The 25,712-nt window shown below is 52.2% G+C and overlaps 1 protein-coding gene across 2 annotated transcripts; it reads left to right on the forward strand.

Moving 5' to 3' along the window:
* The first annotated feature begins 3,810 nt into the window (after nt 1-3,810).
* On the forward strand, nt 3,811-19,626 carry NCOA5 (nuclear receptor coactivator 5). Of its 2 annotated transcripts, XM_089513379.1 has the most exons (8): nt 3,811-3,935; nt 11,646-11,712; nt 13,642-13,890; nt 13,994-14,109; nt 14,221-14,347; nt 15,954-16,153; nt 17,773-18,096; nt 18,364-19,626. In XM_089513379.1, the coding sequence occupies exons 2-8, from the start codon at nt 11,675-11,677 to the stop codon at nt 18,990-18,992; spliced, it is 1,683 nt and encodes a 560-aa protein (XP_089369505.1). In that variant the 5' UTR covers nt 3,811-3,935; nt 11,646-11,674; the 3' UTR covers nt 18,993-19,626. The 2 variants fall into 2 exon arrangements, with proteins under 2 accessions (XP_089369505.1, XP_089369504.1); XM_089513378.1 differs by lacking the exon at nt 11,646-11,712 and having other exon boundaries at nt 3,847-3,935.
* Nucleotides 19,627-25,712: the final 6,086 nt, after the last annotated feature.

Raw genomic sequence — 25,712 nt, forward strand, 5'->3', positions numbered from 1 at the left:
TCTTCCATTTTAAAATTTTGTCCTACATTTGTCCTGATTTATTTATATATTTATTTTTTTAATTTTTTAAATTATTTATTTTTTGGCTTTGGCCCCCCAGTTGTCTGAGGGACAGCAACCCGGCCCCCGGCTCAAAAAGGTTGCCTACCCCTGGTAGACCCCGATCTGCTCCTCCTTCCACCAATCCCATCATCCCCTGCGTCCTCCTAGACCCCGATCTGCTCCACCAATCCCATCATCCCCTGCATCCTCCTAGACCGCGATCTGCTCCCCTCCTTCCACCAATCCCATCATCCCTGCCTTCTCCTAGACCCCGATCTGCTCCTCCTTCCACCAATCCCATCATCCCCTGCATCCTCCTAGACCGCGATCTGCTCCCCTCCTTCCACCAATCCCATCATCCCTGCCTTCTCCTAGACCCCGATCTGCTCCTCCTTCCACCAATCCCATCATCCCCTGCGTCCTCCTAGATCGCGATCTGCTCCCCTCCTTCTACCAATCCCATCATCCCTGCCTTCTCCTAGACCCCGATCTGCTCCTCCTTCCACCTATCCCATCATCCCCTGACTGCTCCTGCATCCTGATCCTGGCCCCCGCAACCCCCAGCCACCTATCCCATCATCCCCGACTGCTCTTGCATCCTGCACCTGGCCTCAGGGACCCCCAGCAAGCTATCCCATCATCCCCTGACTGCTCCTGCATCCTGATCCTGGCCCCCGCAACCCCCAGCCACCTATCCCATCATCCCCGACTGCTCTTGCATCCTGCACCTGGCCTCAGGGACCCCAGCAAGCTATCCCATCATCCCCTGACTGCTCCTGCATCCTGATCCTGGCCCCCGCAACCCCCAGCCACCTATCCCATCATCCCCGACTGCTCTTGCATCCTGCACCTGGCCTCTGGGACCCCCAGCAAGCTATCCCATCATCCCCTGACTGCTCCTGCATCCTGATCCTGGCCCCAGGGACCTCCAACGAGCTATCCCATCATCCCCTGCCTTCTCCTAGGCCCCAATCTGCTCCTCTCCTTCAACCTTCCACCTATCCCATCATCCCCTGCCTTCTCCTAGACCCCGATGAAGGATGACAGCTAAGGAGGGGGCAGGGAAGGAGGACAGAGCCCCACTGAGCATGTGCAAGGGGGCCGATTCGAATCGTTGACCCCTCAAAGTATGCTCTGGTGTGGTCATACAATGTGCGCTCACTCCCCTTTGCTTGATCCCGCATCAGGTGACTGGCTTGGAATCGGACTGACTTCTCTTCCCCTTCACTTCGGAAGGACAACAGAAAGGCAGCCAGGTGTGGAAAAACATGACGTTTTAACCTCAATCTGAATTGCTAGAGAGGAGTGACTCTGGATCTGGTGTGGAAGAACATCACGCTTTGCATTGCTAGAACAGGAGTGACTGCGCATCTGAGCTGCAAACTCCCCCCCCCCCAATGTGTGATAAGGTCCCATGTTAATGGATTTGGTTAAGCTAGATAGGCTTATTTCTCTGCCAGCCAAGAAGCCAAGATCGGGAGAAACAAAGGGAAATGTGGAAACTGCTCTAGAGTCATTGAAAGAGATCAAAGATCAAAGAGGAGGCTTTGTGATTAGAGGGTGTAAGCAAAGATGTTTGTAGGACTGAATGTGATTGCAGCCTTAGACCAGACCTGGAAGGCGTCTGAGTCCCGTTCTGCCAACGGGTGACAAGGCGGGCACAGTACCAAAGGCTGAATTCATTGCGACTTGCTTGAAGTTTGGGAAGTCGGTTCTTTGCGTTGTGTTTCTTTTTCTTTCTGTTCTATGTTCATGTTTTCTTCTTTTTGGATATTTGTGTAAATGACTGAATCTTCTTTTAATCCATAAAAATGCTTTAAAAAGCTCTGCTGGGATTTCATAGGAGTTCAGTACTTTCTATGTGTGTCTATAGCTATATCTATATCTATCTTAAACAATTCTTCATCTCTAGATGAGTCAATATATTTTATGTTCCACAGGTGTTTTGTTATCTTTGTTGTCTGAATCCTGTGCCAAGTCCTTTCTTTGGGTCCATGACAGAGACCCCTTTTTCTGACGCTAAGCGAAGAAGAGTCTGAACTCTCTCTCCTCAACATGGGTCCTCTCTGGCTTTTCTCCGCGAACGAAGATCCAGGAAGGACTCATGATCCCTCGCTTTCTACAAGCAACGCGTGGATAACTAAAAAGGCCAATCCGGGACAAACAGGTCCGGTTGCAGAAAGCACAGCGGAAAGTCTCCTTGGGTGATGTTTCTGGGTTGTGGTTCTTTCTGCGTTGTCGTTTCTCTTCTAGACTCCTTCGCCATGAGCTTTCGAAAAAGGCTGCAGTATCGTGGATAGTGCGTCTCCATGCCTCCCGATGCGAGGCCAGGGAGGACCATTGTTGGTGATCAATTTGGGCGAGCCTGAGATGTTGTTTCAGGGAGTCCTTGTATCTCTTCTTTGGGGCGCCCCTCTTACGCTCTTGACCCGTGGCGAGTTCACCATAGAATACTGTTTTTGGGAGGCGATGGTCCTCCATCCTAGAAACATGTCCTGCCCAGCGCAGCTGCGTCCTCAATAGCATGGCCTCAATGCTGGTGATCCCTGCTTGCTTGAGGACAGCAACATTTGTCACACAGTCAGTCCAGTGTATGTTTAGAATTGTGCGTAAACAGCGCTGATGAAAGCGTTCAAGGAGTCGCAGGTGTTGGCGATAGGTGACCCATGTTTCAGACCCATAGAGGAGCATAGACAGTACAATGGCTCTGTACACACTGACTTTTGTGCTTCGCCTCAAGTGTTTGTTACTCCAGACTCTTTTGTGAAGCCTTCCGAATGGGCTATATGCCTTTGCCAGTCTGGTTCATCCACATCAAGAGCTTTTAGGAACCGCTCATCCCTTGTTGGCAAGTCTTGGGCCTCCATTTCTGTGCAGTGGCTGTCCTTGCTGCCCTTCTTATGTCCAGCGTATCTACTGGGCCTGACCTGCTTAGGACTGGCCTGGATCCAGCTTCCATCCGCTTGCCCTCACCCGGCACAGAGGCAGCTTCCTTGGGGTCAGATGGCAAGGAGAGACGGTGGCCCCAAAGCCCCGGGGGACCTCTGGCAGCGGCTTCATGGAGATAGATGTTAAAGGGCCAAGGGCTCGGACGGGACGCCCTCCGGGAAAGAGCGGCCCCAGAGGCCAGGCTGCCCCCGTCCAAAGGCCCCTCCGCCCCACAGCCAGCCCTGGAGAATAGCAATAACAATAGCAAGGCTCTCGTTTCATTTGCCTTGGGTTCCTGGAAGGGCCTTCTTAGGCCAGGCAACCATGACTCCTCAGAGGAGGTGCTGCCATGGTGCCTGTCACTGGTCTCCCACCCAAGTCCCATCCAGGGCCGACCCAGCTTAGCATCCAGGATCAGGCCGGGTCTGGGGCCTTCAGGCTGTTCAGGCCTCGAGTTGTATATATAGACGTGTGTGGGGGGGTTGTGTGTCCGTGTGGCACCCATTTCCCTGTGGAGCCATGGAGAGAGAGCCCACAGATCATGCCACCAAGAGGCTTCCTTAGGCCAGGAACCCTCCTCAGTGCCTTCTTCTGAAACGGAGCCTGTCGCTGGTCTCCCACCCAAGTCCCATCCAGGGCCGGCCCTGCTTAGCGCTCCCTCCCACCCCCTCGGGCGTTTCTGAGGAATCGAGGCGCGGATTGGCTGATCGCCCTGTCAGTCACCACGGGGAAGAAAAGGCGGGGCCTATGCGCCGGTAGGAGGGACTACATCTCCCGGCGTGCGTTGCGAGCGCTCTGGCCCCGCCCACTCCCCCACAGCAACCGACCAACCCGCGCTGCTCCCGTGCGCCTGCGTACTAAGGAGAGCGAGCTAGAGAACGAGCGAGAGGGAGGCCGTTGGCGCCTTTTGTCACAGTCGCCTTCGCTTGAGGGAGGAAGCGCTCGGGGGAGCCTCGGGGTCCACGGTGAGCGAAAGGGCGGGCGAGCGAGCGAGCGAGCGAGGGAGGGAGGGAGGGAGGGAGGGAGGGCTTCCGCGGCGGGTGAGTTCCCCTCGTTGGGCTCCAGGGAGCGGGAGGCTTCGGGGCGGAGGGAGCGGGGCTCCAAGACCGTTACTGGGAAGGCGGGGGCGCGAGCGAGCGAGCGAGCGAGCGCGCGGGGCCTCCGCCCTCCCTTCTGCGCATGCGCGGCGTCGGCGAGCGCGTCTGGGGGGAGGGCAAGCGTCTCTTCTGCTGCGCCTGCGCAGTCGCTTCCGTGGGCAGCTGGAGCGTGCGCGCATGCGCGGGGGCGCCTTTCTCAAGTTCCTCCCCTCTTTGCTTGTCCTCCTGCTGCCCAGGCACTTCCGGTCGAGGGAGGGGCTCTTCCGGCTTGCTCCCGAGGCGGCGCTGCTGCTGCTGCTGGGCTTTGGGCAGCGAGGAACCTTTCGGTCTGGGGCTGTCTCCGCCGCCTTGGGAGGAAGGGCCCCAGGGGACAGGAGGGCTGGGAGGGCTGGGCCAAAGGGGCTCCAGCGCGGAGGAAGGTCAGGTCCTGCGCTTAAGGCAGAGTCCAAGCGGGGCAGAAGGTGAAGGGGAGTCAAGGGTGCCAGTGCCATTCTGGGCCGCATCTAGGAGTAAGGATTCCGGAAGGACAGGGAGAAGCTGGAGCCCTGTGTCCCAAGGAGAGGGAGCAGGATGGCCAGGACTCAGGGAATGAATGGCTGGAGAAGAGACGGTCCAGAGACGGGGATAGGATGAGGGCCCTGGCCCTCCCTCTTCAAGGAGGGAGCAAGCTCCTTTTCTGCTGCTGCAGAGAGGAGTAGGACTCCAAGGAGCCCTGGAGGCAAGGCCCAGGGAAAGGGACCTTCCTGAGAGTCAGAGATGCTAGTCCACTGGAAGCACAGCCTTGCCTCTCCTGCTTTGCTTCTTGTCCCTTTACTGGGCAAGAAACACGACTCCAACCCAAGAAGCTGCCTCTAAAGAGAGTAGGCCTTGAAGCCGGTGGCCTTTGCACCTGGACTGCCTCCTTCCCCTCGTTTCCTGGCTGACTCCTGCGTTGGGAAGGGCTTTGCTGCTTGAAGCAATGAGAAGGACTCATGCATTCACTCATTCTTACTCTCATGGCTTTGAGAGTACTTTGTATCTTGCATTATGTGTAGATTACATATATTCACATTTAATAGGATTAATAAGCAGTAAATACTGTACTTTATTGGTTGGTGTAAATCATATCAAAGCCGTTACTTTGCTCTGTAAACATTAGAGAGCATTAAAATATGGTTGATCAATTTTTATAACGCATGAATTGATGTTTGACAGAACCAACATAATAAGCATCATTCAGGGTTTCCCCCCATTAAAACGTGAAGGCCAAAGGCAAACTAAAGACCCACACAAGCCTGGGTTTGGGCAAGTTATGAGAAGATAAAATGAGAGACCCACAAGAGAGAAGAAGAAGAAGAAAGAAGAAAGTCAGCTGCAAAGACGATTCAGTCCCAAATGATGAACAGAAGACCGGGGCTTGATCAGAGAGGGTTGTCTCCATGTCTACCAAAACATGGTCTGAAATGCGGAATAAATGCCTGTCATTTGATATTATGGGAAAGGTGTTGATCAGATGTATACTTTAATAAAAACACTCTCTCTCTCTCTCTCTCTCTATAGATATATATACACGCACACATATACATATATACCCGCCACAAGTAGGTCTGGAGCAGACCCAGGAGGCGATGTGAGCCCCACCACAAAATGGCTCCCCAAAATCACACCGGCTTCTTTCAGGACCAGCAAGAGAAGCCGTTCTGTGGGTCTGAGGGGCCTTCCTTGCAGGCGCTGTGCGCACCTCATGAAGCCAGTCTGCCCTGGAGCGCAGTGCTGCCTGTTATGGCCCTCCCTTCCGAAGGGCCCCTTTCTCCCCTCTTTGCTGCCGGGAGGGAGGAGCGTGTTCTTGGCTTTGACGGATGGCTCTCGATGGCTCTGCTTCTGCGGAGAACTGGTCTTGGAGCGGAGCGTGTCCTTAAGGCTGTGACTCTGAATTGAAATGGTCTCCCTTTTGCAAAAGAAGGAGGGCAGAGTGCGTAATAACAATAATAATACACTTGCTTTGTATTTCCGCCTCTCCTGCGGATCGAGGCAAGATGACAACAGAGAATAAAACCAACAATAAAAGACAAGAGACAGTATTCTCTAAAAAGAGAACAAACAACAAAACTGCTTCCAATGGCTGAAATGGCCAAATGGCGCTCTGTTTCCATGCCCTCCAAGTCAGAAGCAGGCGTGTCCTTTGAGACCAGCTATAGAAGGCCAGGTAGGGAGGCCCACCAGAAGAGGTGTCCCATAGTTTAGGGGCCGTGGCTGTCAGCGCTTGATGGGAAGTTGTCCTTAGTCTGGTTTTCGCCTCTTCCAACGATTTCTTCCCTGGTGTCCTGAGAGTGTGGGGCGGATTGTGAAGGGAGAGAGAGGCCTTGCCTTAAGTAACTCAGGCCGCGGCTGTCAATTCTCTCAGAGGGCACTGCTAGGCAGGAGACAGAAAGGAAGGAGTGCTACCTGATGCTCTCTGGTTTGGATAAGTCATTGTTAAGTAGATAATGGAAGCCATTGGCAATGTGCAGATGTAAGGAAGCCCTGCAATAATAAGTTGCATAGAAGGAACTAATATCAAGGCCTGTGTGTTGTCTGTCGTACACAGAAACATGGGTGCAGAGATGAATGCCCCTTGGGTGCACAAGCCAGCAGTCTGCTGGGGTACTAAACCTTGCTAATGGCGGAGTGTGAATGCTGTCGTTCTCCCTTGCGTGCCGTAAATTGGGGACTCCAGAACACTGAGACAGGAGCTGGGTTTACAGAACGCATGTGTTGCATTTGGCCCACAAGAGTGTGTTTGCTCTGTAACTGATTTCCCTAAAGATCCTTGATGCCAAAATATTTATTTGAACTTGGTTGTCTTAAACGTGGCCTTGAAACATTGCTTTCCACACATTGTGTTACTGATCGTTCTGACAAATAAACTGTAACGGAAACTGACTTGAGGCTCTTTCAGAGTTGTGTTTGTACTCTGAGGAGGAGCCTTTCCTTCTGTGCTCCTCTGCCTTTGTGGCTCCAGCCTGGGCAGTTGGCGCTGCCTTTTGAACGAATGCGGGCTGCACTTGGTTTGTTTGCCTGTGGATACGCTCCTTGGCAAACTGGCTGCCCTGGACCGGTCAGTCCCTTGGGCAGCCTTGAGAAGACGGGGGAAGCGGGGAAGCAGTGTGCTGGTGTCTTCTTCCCAGTGAGAAGGCTCTCCGTCACAATCATCCTCAATAAAAGATGTTTTTGACATCAGTCTTTGTAAGTGTTTATTTGTCAAACTGTGTTGCCTGGCAGCCATTTTCTTATGTCATGGTGTACATTTGGTTTCAGGCTGTTGCCCCGAATGGCAGCCACACTTGCCGCTCTTAATTGTACCCTGTGATCCTACAAGTGGGCCTTCGTTGTTGTTGTATGTCCTCCGCTGGAAACGAGGGATGGAGGGAGAATTGGAAGGCCGCTGGGAGGAGGGTCAGGCAGATTGTAGAGAAGAGAAGCTGGACGTATCCTTCATCCCAGCCTTTACCCAAGAGAACTTTGAACCCCATTTTGTTAGTCTGATGAAAGTGTGGCAATGGCCCTTGGAAGAAGACATCCCTGGAGACAGGCCTCATGGTGTCCAGAGTCCTGATGGGATTTGAAAATGGAAACTGCTGCTGGCCTGAAGACTGTATGGAAGCTTAGCCTGATCCCAACAGAATTGTACAGCCTGCGAGGAACTCTGGGCCTTATTAGAGAGGAAGACCACATGCCAGGCGGATGGACTCCGTCAAGAGACCATGGGCCTGTGAACCTACAGGACCTGAGCAGAGAGGCAGAGAGCCCAAGGGCCATCCAGCCCAGGCCCAGAGAAGAGGAGGGGGCTTGGACACGTCTCCTTCGTAGGGTCACCATGAGTCGACTTGAAGGCAGCTAGCTAACAACAACAAATAGAACAAACTTGGCTGAGACCCTGAAAAGAAATGCAGAGGAAGTAAACACTTTACAGAGGCTGAGATGTTCCAGAAAGGAAAAAGACTCCATGTTTGCCATATGAAAGGTTCTCTAGCAAATAAGTAAGAATGGAAGACTGAAAGCGAAGTCATTAAGGAGAAGTCTTCGTAGACAATGAACGCATGTCCCACATTCAGAGAGGAGTGGGATGGCAGTCTATCTGCACAGTCTTCATTGGAGATTGAAAAGCCACAGGCGTCATTGGGTCGCTTGCAGGGACAAAGGCGGGACAGAAATCAAATAAATCAGTACTTCTCAATGTAGAAGGTACAGGCCAGTAGGGATAGCATCTGGAGCTGGCGTCAGGCTTTCGTAGGGGGTTCCTGGGGTGTTGGAACTGCTTGGCAGCCATGAGGACAGCTTCTTGTGTGGAATCAAATGCCAGGTGGTCAGTAACGTATGGACATAACTTTCCGATGAGTTGAGAGGCCCATCGAGTGCATTTCCAGCAGGACCAGAACTTAAGGTTGATGCAGTGCTGCTGCTGAGCCCTCTTGATCAGAAATGGATGTCTAAATAGAACCACTTGCGGCAGGACTATTTTCCGGTGAGGAAGAGCTATTCGGGGGCTGCGAGGAGGTCACTGGTTGTGGCAATGACCCAGAGCCAGTATGGCCTTGGGTCGGACAGTGCGCTGACTGGTCCCCTCTGAGCCATGAAACCCACACTGCGACTTTAGGCCGGTCTCTGTTGCATAGAGGGATGGGGAGAGGCGCATATACCACTTGAGCTCATTCTGGTGGGGACAGGCATAGTACAAAGGTAAACAACAACAGCAATAATCATAATAAATGATGTATTTATAGTCCACCCAATCACTAGGAATCTGGGTGGGTTACAACAGTAAAAATGCATTAGAAGTACAATAAAAGGCTGACTGATCCCTTCCCAACCCCCTCCCCCATATTAAAACTATACAGGATTGGGTGAAAATTAAAAACAATTTGGTGGGTAGAGAGACATACATCACAAAATTGAGATCATCTTTGTAAGCATAAATAATGAAAGAGACGTGTCTTCCTGTGGCATCTAATGATTTCACATCCGAGGGGGAAAGAGATGGCTCTCTTAAGGCGTGAGGGTGTTCTCTCAGGTCAAAACATAGGTTTCCCACATTCACAGGGGTCTTGTGCCCCTAACCCTAGCAAAAGTGGAGGGATGACTAGTTAAATTCTTGGCTGTACTTGAGAGAACATACTTTCCAAGTATTAATGTTGTGCCGTTGTGCAAGTTAAACCCCATCTGGAGTGCTGTGTGCCATCCAGAGCTCCCCCCTTTAAGGATGTGGAGGATATGGGCCAGAGGGATTGAAAACAGGTTCTCTTGAGGAGATCACGAAGGAGGGAGGCATATTTAGAAAGGCAACAGACTCGAGGAGAAGCCAGGCAGCCATCTTAGGCTGGGGTTTCCTGTACTGAGCAAGGGCTGGGTCAAGATGGCTTTCAGGGTCCCCTCCAGCTCTAGGATTCTTCCCAGAACCCCAGGTTCTGCCCATGGAACAAATGCCTTGCAGGTCTCCTGAACTTGGTCCTTTGGTCTCCTTCCATCCCCCTCCCAAAGACAGACAGCTGCCGTTTTCAGGGCCGCCTCTTCTGCACTGGAGAAATATGCCCCGTGTGCTCATATACCTGGATATACCTTCCAGGGGTTGAAATAACTGCACTCGAATGCTTCCTACTTTTCTCATGGCAGCAACTTACAAGTGACTGATAGATTGGTAGGAATTATTGGTAGTTTTTATTTGGCCAGAAAAATGACTCGCATTCATACGTATCATCATCATCATCATCATCATCATCATCATCATCATCACCACCACCACCACCATCATCATATCCCACCTCTCTCCCAGCATAGGGACTCAAGTAAGATGTATTACATTTCCCTTGTATTTTGACAGAATAGCACCTCGGGTCTAGCTGATGCAGCTGATAATGTGGAGTGATGGAGCTTCAGCGCAACGACCCATGGGCACCCCAACCCCTGGCACTGCCAGAGAATAGGGGATGCCTAGAGAGTTTTAGTAAATAGGAGATAATAGTGACCCCCCCCCCCAGGCCAAGGCCAAGGCCAAGGTGAGTCTGGCTCTCCTCAGGAGGAAGTGATTCTTCTTCCAAAGCAGCCATGGCGGGATTGGGTCTTAGCAGCGTTCCCTGCTTTGCTTTCAATTTTAGAGCATTTATACCCTGCTCCTCAGCCACAGAGGTTCTAAGAGCATCTTACAGATGGTTAATTTGACATTTCCCTGCCCTCAGGCTTACAGCCTAAAAAGACATGACACAAAAGGAGAAGGGAATGGCGGTGGGGAAGGGGATCAGCTCCCATTTGCCTCTCCTTCCAAGGCCAGGATAGAAATGGCTGCAGGAAGAAGAAAAGAACAGTCTTGCAGCCACTTCCTGCTTTAAAAATAAAGAGGAAGGATACAGGACTCTATGGCATCTGCCAAACTCAGGAAGCAGCCTTCATGCAGAATGGTTTTCTGGTTCCATGCTGGCTTCCTCTGCTTCTGATAGAAGAGGCCTGTATTTTGTGATAAAAATATGCAGGGGTAGCTGAGTTGGCCATACAGCAAAACATCACCCAAAATCCACTAAACAGCGGTAATTGTATTGGACCAACCAAAGATGCACAAAATACGTGATGTAAGCTTTCAAAGCTCCCCTGGCTTCTTCATCAGGTAAAGGAGCTAAAACTCAGGAAGGGAAAATGTTGTGTTAGTTGGTCCAATAAAGTCATTACTGTTGATGTGTCCTCCTGCAGTCTTGCATCTTGAAATCTGATGGGAGCCAGAGAATTGCTTCCAGGGCAGGAGAGGGACCCCCCCCCCCCCGGATACACACGCACTGTAAGGACCTCCCATATCGGTCCCTGGGTCCCATCCAGTTTAATGAGGCTGAGCAAGTGAGGTGGTGTCCTCAATGAGGCCAGGCAGCAAGGGTTTGTCATGCAGTTTTTTGTAAGAGGCTTGTAAGGGTCAGCTGTCCCTTTGGGAGCGAGATTTTGTCCCCGTTGACCAAGCCTTGCAAGCAGTGCCATTTCCCAAAAGGATCTCACTATGAGGATGTCTCTGGGGAAAACCGAAAGAGTGCTCCCCTTATCGTTCTGTTGCTGTGGTTGGGACAGTTGGTTGGTGTCTTTTGGGGGGTCGGGGGAGGCGCTGCCCAGTGCAGCTTTGTGGGGCAGCCACATCCCAGTGGGTTCTCCTTTCCGTCACCTTGACTGGCAGCGGTCCTGAGTTTCTGGCATAACATCTTTGGGGATTTCCTCCTCTAGCAGCTGTCTGCTTACTGAGTCCAAAGGGTGCCAGCCTGCTTCATGGCAAGAGGGCCAGGGTCTGACTTGCCTCCTGCCGGCCTTTGCTCTTGAGAGCCCAAAAGATAGATTCCTGCAGCTGCTTGGCAGGGGCAGTCAGAGCAAAGGAAAGCACATTTCCTAAACTTCCAGGAGGAATTCCTCCGCCTCACTGCCCTGCCCAAGATCACTGACATCATAAAGGTTCCCTTAGGTACTGCCGGCACCTCATTGCGTGGAGTCCCTTTCTCCATCTGGCGGAATTTGAACATTGTTGCTGTCTTTGCTCTGTGCTGATTATCTTTTCTTTATTTCGTAGCATTGAACAGATGGGTTGATTATTCTTTTCAGATATTAATAAAGCAGCGGAAAGAAGAAATATGAATAAAGCTTCCTCAAGGTCCAGCCCGTCTCGAAGGTAAAGTACCAAGAAGCGACAGATTCCCCTAGGAAATGGGGCTTAGCTTCCTCTGCTGCCAGTGGTGGATCTTCCTTGGAAGGGAATCCTGAGGGGGATTCCTAGTTTCTTGCAGGTTGCCACCTCCCAGGCAGAAGGTAGCCAGCATGGTTGGCTACCAGGCCCTTTCCAGGCTCAGTGCCAGCCAGCACTGTTGCCTGCCTGCCTGCCTCTGTGGTGTCCTGGGGGCACGCCTTGGGGCTGGGAGCCTCCTCCAGCTGCATCGGAGAGGAGAGGGCAGCAATGGCGGTTGCGCCCGAGGGCAGGGGCCACAGCTGTCCTTCACGTTGCAACTGCATGGCCCAGAAGACGCGGGCAGGACATCTCCTGTGGAAGAGGATTCAGTGATCCTCTCTTGGCACAACGTCAGTGTGCTCATTGCACACACAGCCTCCTGTTGGCACTAGCACAAAGATGTGCACGAGTCCATGCCTTGCTGCCACTTCTGCCAGGGCAGGAGCTGGGATATTGTCTGGGTGCCAGCAGCCAGAGCGCAAGCAGAGGCTGCAGCGCATCACTTTTGATGCTGGTGGCCAGAGCGCAGGCGAGCACTAGGGCACTGTGTGGCCCTGAGAGCTGTGGGCAGAGCGCATGCGGGTGCCCGGGCATGGCATTGCCCTGGGTGCCAGGGCTCGAGCATCAGAAGGAACAAAGGGGTGAGTCTGGTGGGGGCTTGTGGTCACATCCTGTCCGACTGTTTGCCTGGCAGACCCTCATGGCGTTGGGCCCAGTGTCTGTTCAAGAAGTGCAGCTTCTTGGAGAAGTGCAATGCTTACTCTCTGCCTAGCCTCCAATGTTCCTTTCACTACACTTCAGGTAACCTGCCCTTTCTGCCTCTTGTCTTTTTCTTGGTTTCCCATATTGTCCAATATACAGTGCAGGTGGGGCTGGGGAAATCGTCCCAGACTTCATTTTATATGAATCGGTGTGTTGTGTGAAGCCAAAACGTTTTAACCAAGCCTGGGGAAAGGGAAAGTTAACATGAAAGGAAAATAAAGAGCCACCCAACACCACCTGTGTCCTCCATAACATGTCCAGAGTCTGCGTTCCACATAATGCTGAGGCCTTCCAGCTGAGGATGGGTCAGTGTCTGACTCTTGGGGAGGGGGTCAACATCACTAGGTCCAAAGGTGCTGATTCTTTGTGTGTGCCTCATTGGCAGCCGTTGGGCATGGCGATTGGGCAGATACTCCTGAAAACTCCCACAGCTTCCTTGCCTTTTTCTAGGTATTTGGGGAAGTGGGGTCTTCCTGGGAGACACAGCATATCATCCAGGAGGTTTGCTTGGAGAGACATGTGGTGGCATACAAGCAATACAGCTACCTCTTCTAAAGGAGAGGGTTCCCCTTCTACCACAGATTCAGAGTCCCATGGTGCTGTCCTTCCACAGGCCACCAGTTCATGTGGCAGCCCTCACTTCTTTCAGAGCTCAGGGCTGGCTTTTATATCTATGACAGACTTCAGCCCCACTCAGGCCAGCTGCAGCGTGAATGATCCGGGGGTCATTGTGACTCACCTGACTCTGGCCTCTTTCTCACCAAGGAGGAGAGTGGTATCTCTTCAGTGTACACACAGGGCACTCATGATGGGACTGACTTCTTCTCTACAGAAATATTCCCTGCATCTAGTGTGTTCGGTATTTAAGAGAAAGGTTCTAATTTAGCCTTCTCCCCAGAATGCTGATTCTTTATGAAGGCGTGCAAGGCCACACAATCTGCTGTCGGCAATACATTTACTCCCTTAGTTACTATCCTGAGCTTGGATATGCACCAGTCCACTCCTCTCTTGGGTGTTTGTAGACCTGTGCTTCCTGGAGGGCCCCGGCCAGCACTGACCGGCACCCCCACAGACAGCTCCTGTCTAAAGGTTTTTTACTGGTGCTTTTTACAGAGATCCCTTGCCCTACGGAGAGAAGGATGCAAGGCGCGACCGTTCTCCAAACCAGGGCAGTCCACGGAGAGACGCAAGAGATGGCAGGAATGGCCGTGATTCCAGGGATGGCAGGGACCTTCGGATGCGAGATGCTCGTGGGCCCAGAGACCACCGGGACCCCAGGGAGTTCCGAGACCCCAGAGACCTGAGGGACCCCCGGGACCCAGTCTATGACCGCTACAGGGATGCGCGGGAGCCTCCCTACAGGTACGTGGCAGGCATGATGGTGGTGGGAGAGCGTCCCGGGAGTCCACTGTTGGGAACCTTGATGGAAGTGGAAATGCAAGCCTGTCCGCTCTCTGCTCTGCAGGCGGGAGGAAGGGTACGACCGCTATACGCGTCCCGATGACTACTACCGAAGGAAGGAGGAGCCCTACTATGACCGTTACCGTGAGCACTTGGACAGGCCCCCCATGAGCACTGAAGGTCAGTCTGGGCTGATGGGAGTCAGCTGGGGGCATTTGGGGAGAAAATGGGGAGGTGGGCAGAGGAAAAAAAGGCATTTGGCCCTGATTCTGGCGCTCTTCTCTGCCCCAGAGCGTATGAAGCGTGAGGAGAGGCGGCGGGAAGAGCTCTACCGCCAGTTCTTTGAGGACATCAAGAGGCGCATTGATGCAGAGCGGCCTGTGGATTGTTCAGTGATCGTGGTCAACAAGCAGACGAAGTAAGAGCGTGCCGTTGGCTGTTGGGCAAGTGGGATGTGTGGCTGGTTGGCCTCCTCTTTCTGCTTGGGGTGGTGGAGCGTGTTGTGGGAACTTCTTGCTTTTCTCTCCTGGTGAAGGAAGGAAGGGGAGTTGGTAGGCGGCTCGCAGTCCGCCTGGTTCTGGGCAGAGGGGTCTGGGGAACAGAGTGAAACTGGGCTAACTGACCAAGGCATCCCCATCCTTTCATAGAATCATAAGAGTTGGAAGAGACCGCAAGGGCCATCCAGTCCAACTTCCTGCCATGCAGGAACTCTCAGTCAAAGCATCCCTGACAGATGGCCATCCAGCCTCTGCTTAAAGACCTCCGAAGAAGGAAACTCCACTACACTCCGAGGAAGGAGTGTGTACCACTGTAGGACTGCCCTTACTGTCAGGAAGTTCCTCCTAATGTTGAACTGGTGGTTGCTTGCATCCATTGCTCCGCGTTCTAGTCTCTGGAGCAGCAGAAAACAAGCTTGCTCCTCCTCAATATGACACCCCTTCAAATATTTAAACAGGGCTCTCATATCACCTCTTAACCTTCTCTTCTCCAGGCTAAACATCCCCAGCTCCCTGAGTCGTTCCTCATAGGGCAAGGTTTCCAGACCCTTCACCATTTTGGTCTCCCTCCTTTGGACACATGGCTCCAGTTTCTCAATGTCCTTTTTGAATTGTGGTGCCCAGAACTGGACACAATATTCCAGGTGGGGCCTGACCAGAGCAGAATACAGTGGCACCATTACTTCCCTTGATCTAGACACTATACTTTTATTGATGCAGCCTAAAATCGCATTGGCCTTTTTAGCTGCCACATCACACTGTTGATTCATATACAACTTGTGGTCTACTTGGACTCCAAGATCCCTTTCACGCATAGTTTCATTCAGCCAAGTGTCCCCCATAATCCTATATCTGTGCATTTCATTTTTCTGCCCTAAGTGCAGTACCTTACATTTCTCCCTGTTGAATTTCATTTTGTTAGCTTTGGCCCAGCTTTCTAGTCTATTCAGGTCATTTTGAATCTTGATCCTGTCCTCTGGAGTATTAACTATTCCTCCTAATTTGGTGTCATCTGCACATTTGATAAGTATGCTCCCAATTCTGTCATCCAGGTCATTGATAAAGATGTTGAATAGCACTGGGCCCAGGACAGAGCCCCACTGGACACCCCACTGGTCACTTCTCTCCAGGATGAAAAGGAGCCATTGTTGAGCAGCCTTTGGGTTCGGCCGGTCAACCAATTACAAATCTATGTAACAGTTACCTCATGTGATGCTTATTGTTCAGAAATAAGGAGCAACTTTGCTGATTACTAATGCCTTACTTGTTTTAAAAAAAACAATCGCCTTCAGATGCCCCCAAATAACACTGAACTAAGGAATCCCTAAAAATGGGGATTATTTTCCCAGTGCTATCCTTGACCCTCATCGTCCTTCCCTCAGCGTGCATCATTGCTCCTGACATTGTTGAGAGGAGGTCACTGTGAGTGACTTTGGCCTTGGCCCCGCAGACAACAAGCTGCTCCCAGCAAGGAGGGTTTTCTGGTCTCCTTGCCGTCTTACTGGGGTGGTCCTTTGCTTTGTGCAGGGACTACGCAGAGTCGGTGGGGCGGAAGGTCCGTGACCTGGGCATGATGGTGGACCTCATCTTCCTCAACTCGGAGATGTCTTTACAGCAAGCCCTGGACGACGTCAGCCAGGGAGGCTCGGCTTTTGCAATCGTCATCACCCCCCAGCACCAGGTTCACCACTCCTGCACAGTCAACATCATGTTTGGCACCCCGCAAGGTACGTGGGGCTGCTGCCTGATCCAGGGGTTCTTTCTGGGGCAGCACTGCACAGAAATGAGTGGGGCATCCACTTGATGCCTGGCTGCATCTTCCCTGGCTCAGACCTGTGAGAATGGGCTCAGCCCCATAATCTCCTTTGTGTGTTGAGGGGCTATGGGGAGGGGGCCTCTTTGAACTCATGCTCCTGTGCATTGCGGAGGCTGCCCACAAGGCCTTGGAGGTGCCTCTGTGTGGTTGCTGCTCCTCGCTTCTTACACTTCTCGGTCCTTCTTTACAAGTAGTAGCCCTTTTAACTTTGGGAGGGCTGCCTGCTGTTGGATCAGTTTCTTGCCTCAGAAACCCTCAGATCTATCTGCACCTTTTTGACAGAAGGTGGACTATTTATTTTAAGTGCTAAAACTTACAATTGGGGGACTCAAAGGGATCATTACCAGGCATTGTGTCTCCTGTAGAGATCTGGTTCATTACTAAGATTCTTGAAGGAAGCACTAAGTAGTTTTAGCCATTTTATCCCCACTTTGAGTAGCTCTTAGAAAACTACACAATTTTTGAAGCTTATTCAGTATTTAGGACTTATTGGCCTGTTACAAACAGCCAAAATAAAGCTGCTTCGAGTCACAGTGAAAGTATAGTGTTTCAATGATGCATGCGTCCTAAGAGTCCAGAAGCCACACCAAAGCCACGTTCCAGTCCTTAGGGCTGGAGCATGGCTTTGGTGTGACTTCTGGACTCTTAGGACACACGCATCATTGAAACACCATACCTCCACTGTGACTCAAAGCAGCTTTATTTTGGCTGTCTGTAACAGGCCTCTGTGTCTAAACTTTGCATGTGGTTGTTTTGCACAGAAAACAGCATTTTCTGCAGAGGAAACTACAGGATGTGGGGCTCTCATCTACTGGAAATGGACATATCAGGGGAAAGAGCCACTGCCCCTTTTTCTGCACAAAACAAGCACTTGTGGATTTGTGCAGCATAAGCCCTCAGCTGCAAAGATTGTCTGCAGCCCATGGCTCTTTTCATCAAGTTTCTCAACACTTTTGGGAGTATTTGGGAATCGTGTTTCCATCCCTTGTTTCTAGAAGTTAGGCTGCAGCAGGCAGATTGCTCAGGGTGCTGTAGAGAGGCCCTGCCTGCAGGCGCTCAGTGTCACTGATGCATCGCAAAGGGGCTGGAGAGCAAGGAAGAAGGCAGCCAGATTCAGGCACCAGTATTTTCTTGACCAGGCAAAAGATCTGTGGGGCAAGTCCTGGCAGCAGAGTTGTTTGGCAGCGTCAGCAAAGGGCCCTGTGTGTGTGTGGGGGGGGGGGGGGGGGCTGAGGGATCTCTGTCTGGGGTGGGATTTTGCCCTTTGTGGTGCTCAGACATTTTGAAGCCGGTCATAGGGCCAGTCCCACCTGTTTCTCCACAATCCTTGGTGTCACCAATACACAGAGAGGGAGACGGCTTTGCTCCTCACACATTCCCTTCGGAAGAGGCTCTTTGTGCTGCATCTGGTCCCGTGCCCTGGAGCCTTCCAGAGCGCCTGGGTGGGTGGGTGGTCTTTTCAGTTGTGGTGCAGTCCTGGAGGAAGGGGCTGGGGCAGCAGCCTTGCTCACATCCTTTTTCCTGCCACAGAACACCGAAACATGCCACAGGCTGATGCCATGGTGCTGGTAGCAAAAAACTATGAGCGCTACAAGGTAGAGGTGCGGGAGAAGGAGCGCGAGGAAATCGCCAGGCAGGCTGCCAAGATGGCCGACGAAACCATTCTGCAGGAGAGAGAGCGCCCCCCGCCGGCCGAAGAAGGCTCCCGCATGGGCCACCCTCCCGGCATCCAGTCCCTCCTGAACTTGCTGGCAGACAACCGCTACTTGACCGCGGAAGAGACGGATAAGATCATCAACTACCTGAGAGAGCGCAAGGAGCGGCAGCTGCGGGCCAGTGGAGACGCCCTTCCAGGCAAGTCCTCTGTCAGGAAGGCAGGTTGCCCCTTCCCCAGGCAGGTTGGTTGGCTGCCCTGAGTCCCTGTACTGGGAGGAAGGTGGGATAGAAAAAACATACTACTACTACTACTACTAGGGTTGGGTGGTGGTGGTGGGGCTGCCTCCCCCGCCTCTTTCCCCTAATCATTTCATGCGACCGGCAGAGCTGCTCTGGGGCCCCAAGAGAATTGGAGCCCAGCTGGCTTCCCAGGACTTAACCTTTCCTGCTTTTCTTTTCCTGCAGCTGCGCTTCCCAGGCAGGCTGTGGGCACTCCGTCTGGGTCCTCTTTGGCCAGTATGCCCAGCTCCCAGACCCATCAGAGCACCCAGCCTTTGCCTCCGTCCGGCTCGGCCCCTGTGGCTTCCAACCCCCAGCAGGACCTGCAGGCCAAGATCCTCAGCCTCTTCAACAGTGGGGCGGCTGCGGCAGCGGTAGCAGCCGTTGCCAACAACAGCGCAACTGTGGGGAGCTCTCAAAACACCGGGTTTGCTACAGGGACCAGTTCCCAGAACCGTCCCACGCAGCTCAGTGGGGCCGGGTTACCCCAGTCCCAGCAGCGGGCCCCACAGCAGCAGGCCCCGCAGTTCCCAAACCACCCAGGCGCAGTTCGGAGCGCTGGCCCTAGAGCCCCAGCTCCACAGCCGTCCCAGCCAATGTACCAGAACCGGGCCCCTGCCCCAAGCAGTGCAACTGCCGCCAGACCGGCCACTTCTTCCGGGATCAACTTCGACAACCCAAGTGTCCAGAAGGCCCTTGACACGCTGATCCAGAGTGGCCCGGCCCTCTCACACCTGGTCAACCAGACGGTCAGCCAGTCCCGGGCAGTTCCGCCTGCCCAGCAGTCCTTGGGCTCTTACCAGAGGCATTACTGATGCCCACTGCCCCTCTCCTCCTTTTCCTCTTCTTCCTTTCCCTCTATTTCTTCCTCCTCCATCACCACCACCACCAGGATTGTGCATGCCCTTTCCCTGCCCTCCCTTTGCCCGGCTGGGTCCTGGAGGGATCTCTTTCCCTCTATTTGGAGAAGCCTGGGCAGAAGCCTCTTCTCCACCAGTCCTTCTCTCCAGGCAATGCTCCATCCGCCTGAGTGCGGACTCTGAGGCGCATGAGAGGCTCTTGCAAACCAGCCAGGAGGTCTGTGGGCTTCCTTGCTGTGGGTTGAAATCTGTGGGCCTGGGCTGCTTCTCGGGAAAGCTACCTGCCGGCCTCTGGAAGGGTTTAGTGGTGGTTCTGTCTCGCCCTGGGCCTCTCGGCTCCTTCGGCAACGGCTGACCCTTGGTCTCACGTTGAACAAACTTAGAAAGACGTTTATGTTATGAGGTGTCTAGCCTGCCTTCCTTTGCAAAAGGGGTGGCCTGCTGAAAGGCTCTTTCTTGTGGGTTCAGTTGCTTATCCTCATTCCTGCAGCCGTAGATGTTTTGTTCCTGAATGGTTTTGTCATGTAGATAAACCTCTGTACTGTTATAAAGAGGACAATAAGTTTTTAAATAAATATATATATATATATATACACGCTCGGAGAGATGTGTTTTTGGAATGATGTGGCTCTTGGCCAGCTGCGCGAGGCACCGCAGAGGAGGAGCGCCTTGCGTCTGCGTTGGGCGTGTTTCGCACGTGGCACATGCGGCTGCTCAGCTCCCTCCCTGCCTTTTTATTCCACGCTTGAGGCTTGGGGTGGGGAGAAATGGGGAGCCCCTCAAAATGTTGCTGTTTCACGCCATCCTTTTGGTCTCCACTTTGCTGTAAACGTATTAAAATAGATAATGGAAGAACGGAGCAGGTACTTCCTTTAAAAGCAGAGCAGCAGCTTAAAGTCCCTTATGCACCACTTTGCCCCTTTATGTAACTAACGTTCAAGGTCTGCTGTTGCCAAAAGGAGGTTAAAAATGAAAAGGGCAAGTTATCAACGGCCCCTCAAACTTGGGTTCTGTTTTTGAAGCCTGTTGGCACAGAGCCTTGTATTGATTTTGCTATTTTTATGCCCTGCCTTTCTCTCCAGAGGCTGAAGGTGCTTGGCAGCCTAGTGGGTAACCTGGAAAGGAGGGCAGGGGTGGACGGAAGAGGAAGGCAAGCAGCTCCCGATGCTTACCTAATGGCGAACGCAAGGGCCGAGGCCGCAGCAAAGAGCCTGCTTCACCTGTGGGGTCTGGTCTCCAGCCCCCTTCTCTTGCAACAGACAGGGAAGCAGGAGGGAAGCCCCACTTCACTTGCCTTTTCCTCCCTTCTTCCCTTTGCCATCCTTTAATCTTTGCCTTTGCCCAATGGGGGTTAACTTTGAGGAGCTGTGGCTGAGCATGAATGTCTCCCCGCCCCCCAATACCTGAGGGCCAGCCCCAGCATCTGGGGAGGGAAGGCTCTAGCTCTGCTACTGACGGCTAGAAGGACTCTTGAGGTTTGAGCTTGAAGCTGCAGCCACAGAATCAGGGGATCTAGAGTTGGAAGAGCCCTCAAGGGTCACCCAGTCCAGCCTTGTTCTGCCATGCAGGAATTCACAGTCAAAGGTCATGCACAGCTTGGCTGCTCTGCTAAAACATTAGGCACATACAAACCGTAAAATGTCGGGTTGGCAGCCTGGTGCTTCCCAAATGGGATTGTGGGAGGGATCCCAGTGTGGCCCTTCACAGTCTCCAGGGTAATAAAGCCACATAAATAAAATGTCTGGCCCCATTGAAGCCACATTTCTACAGCAAGTTGTCCTCCAGATTCATCCTGGCCCGGCTGGCCAATAGGCCAGAAGGAGCTTACCGGTTCCTCCACAGGGGTTGCGTCCAGTGTGTCTCCCCGATAGAAAGACTGTTCTGTATTGAGATGATGGAGTCCAGACAGAGGCCTCTGGGCGATGGCTTCTTGCTGGACAGTTAAGGCTTGGCAGTGGCCACAGAGAGAGCCCCAGGAGCTGCATTTAGGGACCAAGGCTTTGCTTGGACCTTCCCTGTTGGTTTGCAAAGGGCAGAAAAGTACTACTTCCAAAAAGCTCCTCTACCACCTGAAATGGTGCCCAGCGACGTACCTGGCGGCCTTTCTGGACAGGTGTGTGACCTTGCCCCCCCTCCCACCCATGTGGCCCGGCTGCTGCTCTTTGGGTACTTTCTCAAAAGCAGAGGTCGGGGTGCTGCTTTTTTGGGTTGCAGCTCCTTTGGCCAGACGGCTGGAGGATGAAGCCACCAAACGGAAGACCCCCCAAATTCTGCACAAGATTGGCATTGGGGGGGTTCCAGCTGGTGGGTGATAAGGAGTGCCCTGCGTCCCAACACAGCCCTGACCACTGGGAAGCCAGGCCCTTTTGGCAGACGGGGGCCCTTGAGCTGCATTGCCCTCTCAACCTTCTGGGGAGCATTGGTTTGTTTTCCCAGAACCAACCCATTATGCCAAATGAGATGCTGGATCTTGACTCCTGGCCCAGAACAATGGATTGCCAGCACCTTCTTGTGGATCCATCAATAAAATGGGAAAGAGGTTTAAAAGATGTTCCTTTTAAAGCCCCTTGGATGAAACCGATTATCTGGACCCATTTCAAACCAGCTTCAGGGCGGGATACGGAGTGGAGACTGCCATGGTCGCCTTAGTCGATGATCTCTGTCTGGGCACCAACAGGGGTAGTGTGGCCTTGCTGGTGCTCTTGGACATCTCAGCGGCTTTCGATACCATTGACCACGGTATCCTTCTGGAGCGCCTGAAGGAGCTGGGTATCGGGAGCGCTGCACTTTGGTGGTTCCGATCCTACCTCTCAGGTAGATTCCAGATGGTGAAGCTGGGAGACAGCTGCTCCTCGAAGAGGGAGCTGACATCTGGCGTCCCCCAAGGCGCCATTCTGTTCCCCATCCTGGTCAACATTTACATGAAACCGCTGGGAGAGATCATCCGGAGACACGGGGCGCAGGGTTATCAGTACACTGATGACACCCAAATATGTTTCTCTATGTCTCCGACTGATACAGTGTTGAAGGATGGCATCTCTCTTCTGAATGCCTGCCTGGAGTCGGTGATGGGCTGGATGAGGAAAAACAGACTCAGACCGAATCCAGAGAAAACGGAAGTACTGGTGACAGGTCCCTCAGGTCTAAGGAAGGAAGTTTGCCCACCTGTCCTGGACGGGGTCACACTTGCCCTGAAGGACGGAGTTCGCAGTCTAGGAGTACTTCTGGACTCGTCCCTGCAATTGGCATCTCAGGTAGATGCGACGGCCAGAAGTGCTTGCTATCAGCCTCGGCTGATACGCCAACTGCGACCCTACCTAGACCGAAGGGACCTTGAAACGGTGGTACATGCTCTGGTAACCTCTCGCCTAGATTTCTGTAATGCGCTTTACATGGGGCTGCCCTTGTACCAAGTTCGGAAGCTTCAGTTAGTGCAAAATATGGCAGCCAGATTGGTCACCGGATCATCAAGGTTTGACAATATAACACCTATTTTGAAAGATCATCATTAGCTTCCCATTCGCTTCCAGGCGCAATACAAGGTGTTGGTTATTACCTTTAAGCCCTATATGGCTTGTGGGACTGCATCTCCCCATATAATCCGCCCCACAGACTCAGAACACCAGGAAAGAACTTAATGGAAACAACGCCTACTAAATATGTGTCAGCCTTGCAAAGGGCCTTTACTACAGCGGCTCTGAGATTGTGGAACAGCCTCCCAGAGGAGATTCGCTTGATGACCTCCCTGGAGTCATTCAGAAAGGCAGTGGAAACGGATCTTTTCCATTGACATGGCCAAGAATTTTCTGCCGCCTTATGTCTGTTGATTTTATTAATTGTTTGATTGTTGAGGCTTTTAATGAATTAATGGTTTTAATGGCTTACATGTGTATGAATTGTATGTTTTGTATAATTTCAAGTAGTCTGTAACTCCGCTTCGATCCATTGGGAGAGGCGGGGAAACATAAATAATTACTATTGTTGTTGTTGTTGTTGTTGTTGTTATTATTATTGTTATTATTATTATTTTCCCTCTGACCCCACCGACCACAAAACCCACAGTATCCTGATGGGGAGGCTCACGTCTGAAACGCCGCATCCATGTGGCCATTGTACTGGAAAGAAAGCATCGGAAAGGTATGAGGGCAGGGCCCTGGCAAGAATTGAGCGCGGCTGCCATAAGCCAAAGGCTAGCGCCCACAAGTTGTAAGTCTGCCTCACCTTCTGGACTTCAGTCATTTGCAAGATGCCCTGCTTCTTACCCTGGACCAAAGATGGCACTTATAATAATAATATATAATAAATGTTTATTTATAAACCGCTTTTCCAATGATCAAAGCGGTGTACATGTCGTTAATCAAGCAGTAAAAACAGTAAAAAGAGTCTACATCATAAAATACATATTAAAATAGAATTAAATTCAAACGGCACTTGGCTTGAGAGCTTTTGGCATCTCCAGCAGAACTGAGTCCAGCTACAGGGCATTTCCTCTTTCATACGTATTTATTTAGGGGATTTATAGCCTGCCTTTCGTCCAAAATGGGACCAGCGTGGCTTGACTAAGTTGCTGTGCTTCAAGTACAGAGGCCTAGTGAGGCGTCACTGGCAACTATAGCCGATCTGGGGGCAATAGTTTTGAATTACCTCTCAGAAACCCATTGAAAACCTATTACGGAACATGATCACTTACCCAGGGAGAGTTAGAATTGGAAGAGACCCCAAGAAGGGCCCTGATGATACCCAGCATCTCCCTAAGTTGTTCCTCATAGGACATAGTTTCCAGACCCTTCACCATTTTGGTCTTCCTCCTTTGGACACATGGCTCCAGTTTCTCAATGTCCTTTTTGAATTGTGGTGCCCAGAACTGGACACAATATTATTCCAGGTGGGGCCTGACCAAAGCAGAATACAGTGGCACTATTACTACTTCCCTTGATCTAGAAACTAAACTTCTATTGATGCAGCCTAAAAACCGCATTGGCCTTGTTAGCTGCCGCATCGCACTCTTGACTCATGTTCAACTTGTCGTCTACTTGGACTCCTGCATCCTTTTCACATGCATAAGTCTCATTTTTGACCTTAACATTTCTCCCTGTTGAAGTTCATTTTGTTACCTTTGGTCCAGATTTCTAGTCTATTCAGGTCATTTTGAATGTTGATCCTGTCCTCTGGGGTATTGGCTGTTCCTCCTAATTTGGTGTCATCTGCAAATTTGATAAGCATGCCCTGTATTCTTTCGTCCAAGTCATTGATAAGGAATGTGTTTTGATATAAAGAGGAGGCGATGGGGAAGCAGAATCCCTCCAAACTTCCCAGCCCTTCATGGAGAGCAATGGCCCCAGAGGCCCTTGGGGTAGGAGAACTGGCACCCTGAGATGCCCGCTTCCTTCTAGAAAGGTCAGCATGGCGCACAAGAAGGATTCTGAGTCCTTCCACTGCCCCCCTGGCAGCTCCCTGGTGGTTATTTCCTTAGGACAAAAGTAGCCATGATGCCCAGCGAGTGAAGGGTGTAATAAAATCCTTTTATTGCATTTTGTGCAGACAGGAGTCTAAAAAATAAACTAAAAGTACAGTAGAAGCGTCAACACAAGCAACCAAAGGAGGGGCCACGACCCCTCGGAGATAGATATCTATCGGCACAGAGAACAGCGTTATTTGGGGGCAGGACCCGGGCAGCCTGGACGGGCCACGGAAACACTCACGCCAAGTAAAGGCAAGCTTAATGCGCGCGCGTTCCTTTGGATGTGCAACCTGGTTTATTTACAAGGAGTAAAGGGGTTAGCGCTGCTTTTTGCACACATGTTCCCTAGAACAGAAAGCCTATGGACAAGCTCACGATATAGCTATCGAAGTATTGCACTTGAATCAAAGTCACTTGGATGGACGGAAAAACAGGTTAGCTACGGTGATCGGTTATAAAGGTTACTGGGTGAGCCGACTGGTGAGGAACATTCATAACAAAGAGATTGCACATGGAGCACAGAAAGGAAGGAAGGAAGGAAGGAAAGAAGGAAGGAGTGTCTTTTAACCAACACAAATGTGGGCCTCTGGGTCCTTCCCTTGCTGGGTTCCCATCCCTTTGAGCAGCAGTAGCAGGAAGTGGAGCAGCATCCCTGACCAATGGGACTTGCCAGCTGCCCCACTTCTCTAGTCAGCAAGGGACATAGGGCAGGACTGGACACCAGTGGGAGGACCTTGTGGGCCCGGATGGCGTAGCAAGGGACTGTGGGGCTCAGGGCTCTCTTTCCAGCTTGCAGAGTGCTGGGAACACTGGTCAGGCCAGGGGCTTGGTTGGACCCCTCTCCAATATTTCTTACTGTTTCTGTGCCAGGGCCAGGCGCTGACGGAGCTGTGCGCCCCTCCTCCTGCGCAGGTACAGGTCCTGCTTTCTCAGTTGGGGGGTGAGGCTGTCTCTGGGTCCTCCCCAGGTGTGGACCAGAGGGGAGAGCAGCACCCACAGGGGCCGAACCAGGTGCGGGTTAGAAGTGGGGTGTAAACTAGCATGTGGTGCCGCCTGCTAAGCGGGGCCCTCTCCTAAAAGGGAGGTGGGCTGGGGTATAGGGGGAAGGGGTCAAGGCATGCAACACTGGGTTGAGAGATGAGGTGACAACTGGGGAGGGGGCGCCCTAGTGTTGCCATGAGTGGGACCCCCCTTTCTAGCTAGCCAAGGAGAAG

This window comes from Sceloporus occidentalis, unplaced genomic scaffold (genome assembly GCF_023333645.1).
Source record: "Sceloporus occidentalis isolate IW3139 unplaced genomic scaffold, rSceOcc1.0.p SCAF_3, whole genome shotgun sequence".
NCBI lineage: Eukaryota > Metazoa > Chordata > Lepidosauria > Squamata > Phrynosomatidae > Sceloporus > Sceloporus occidentalis.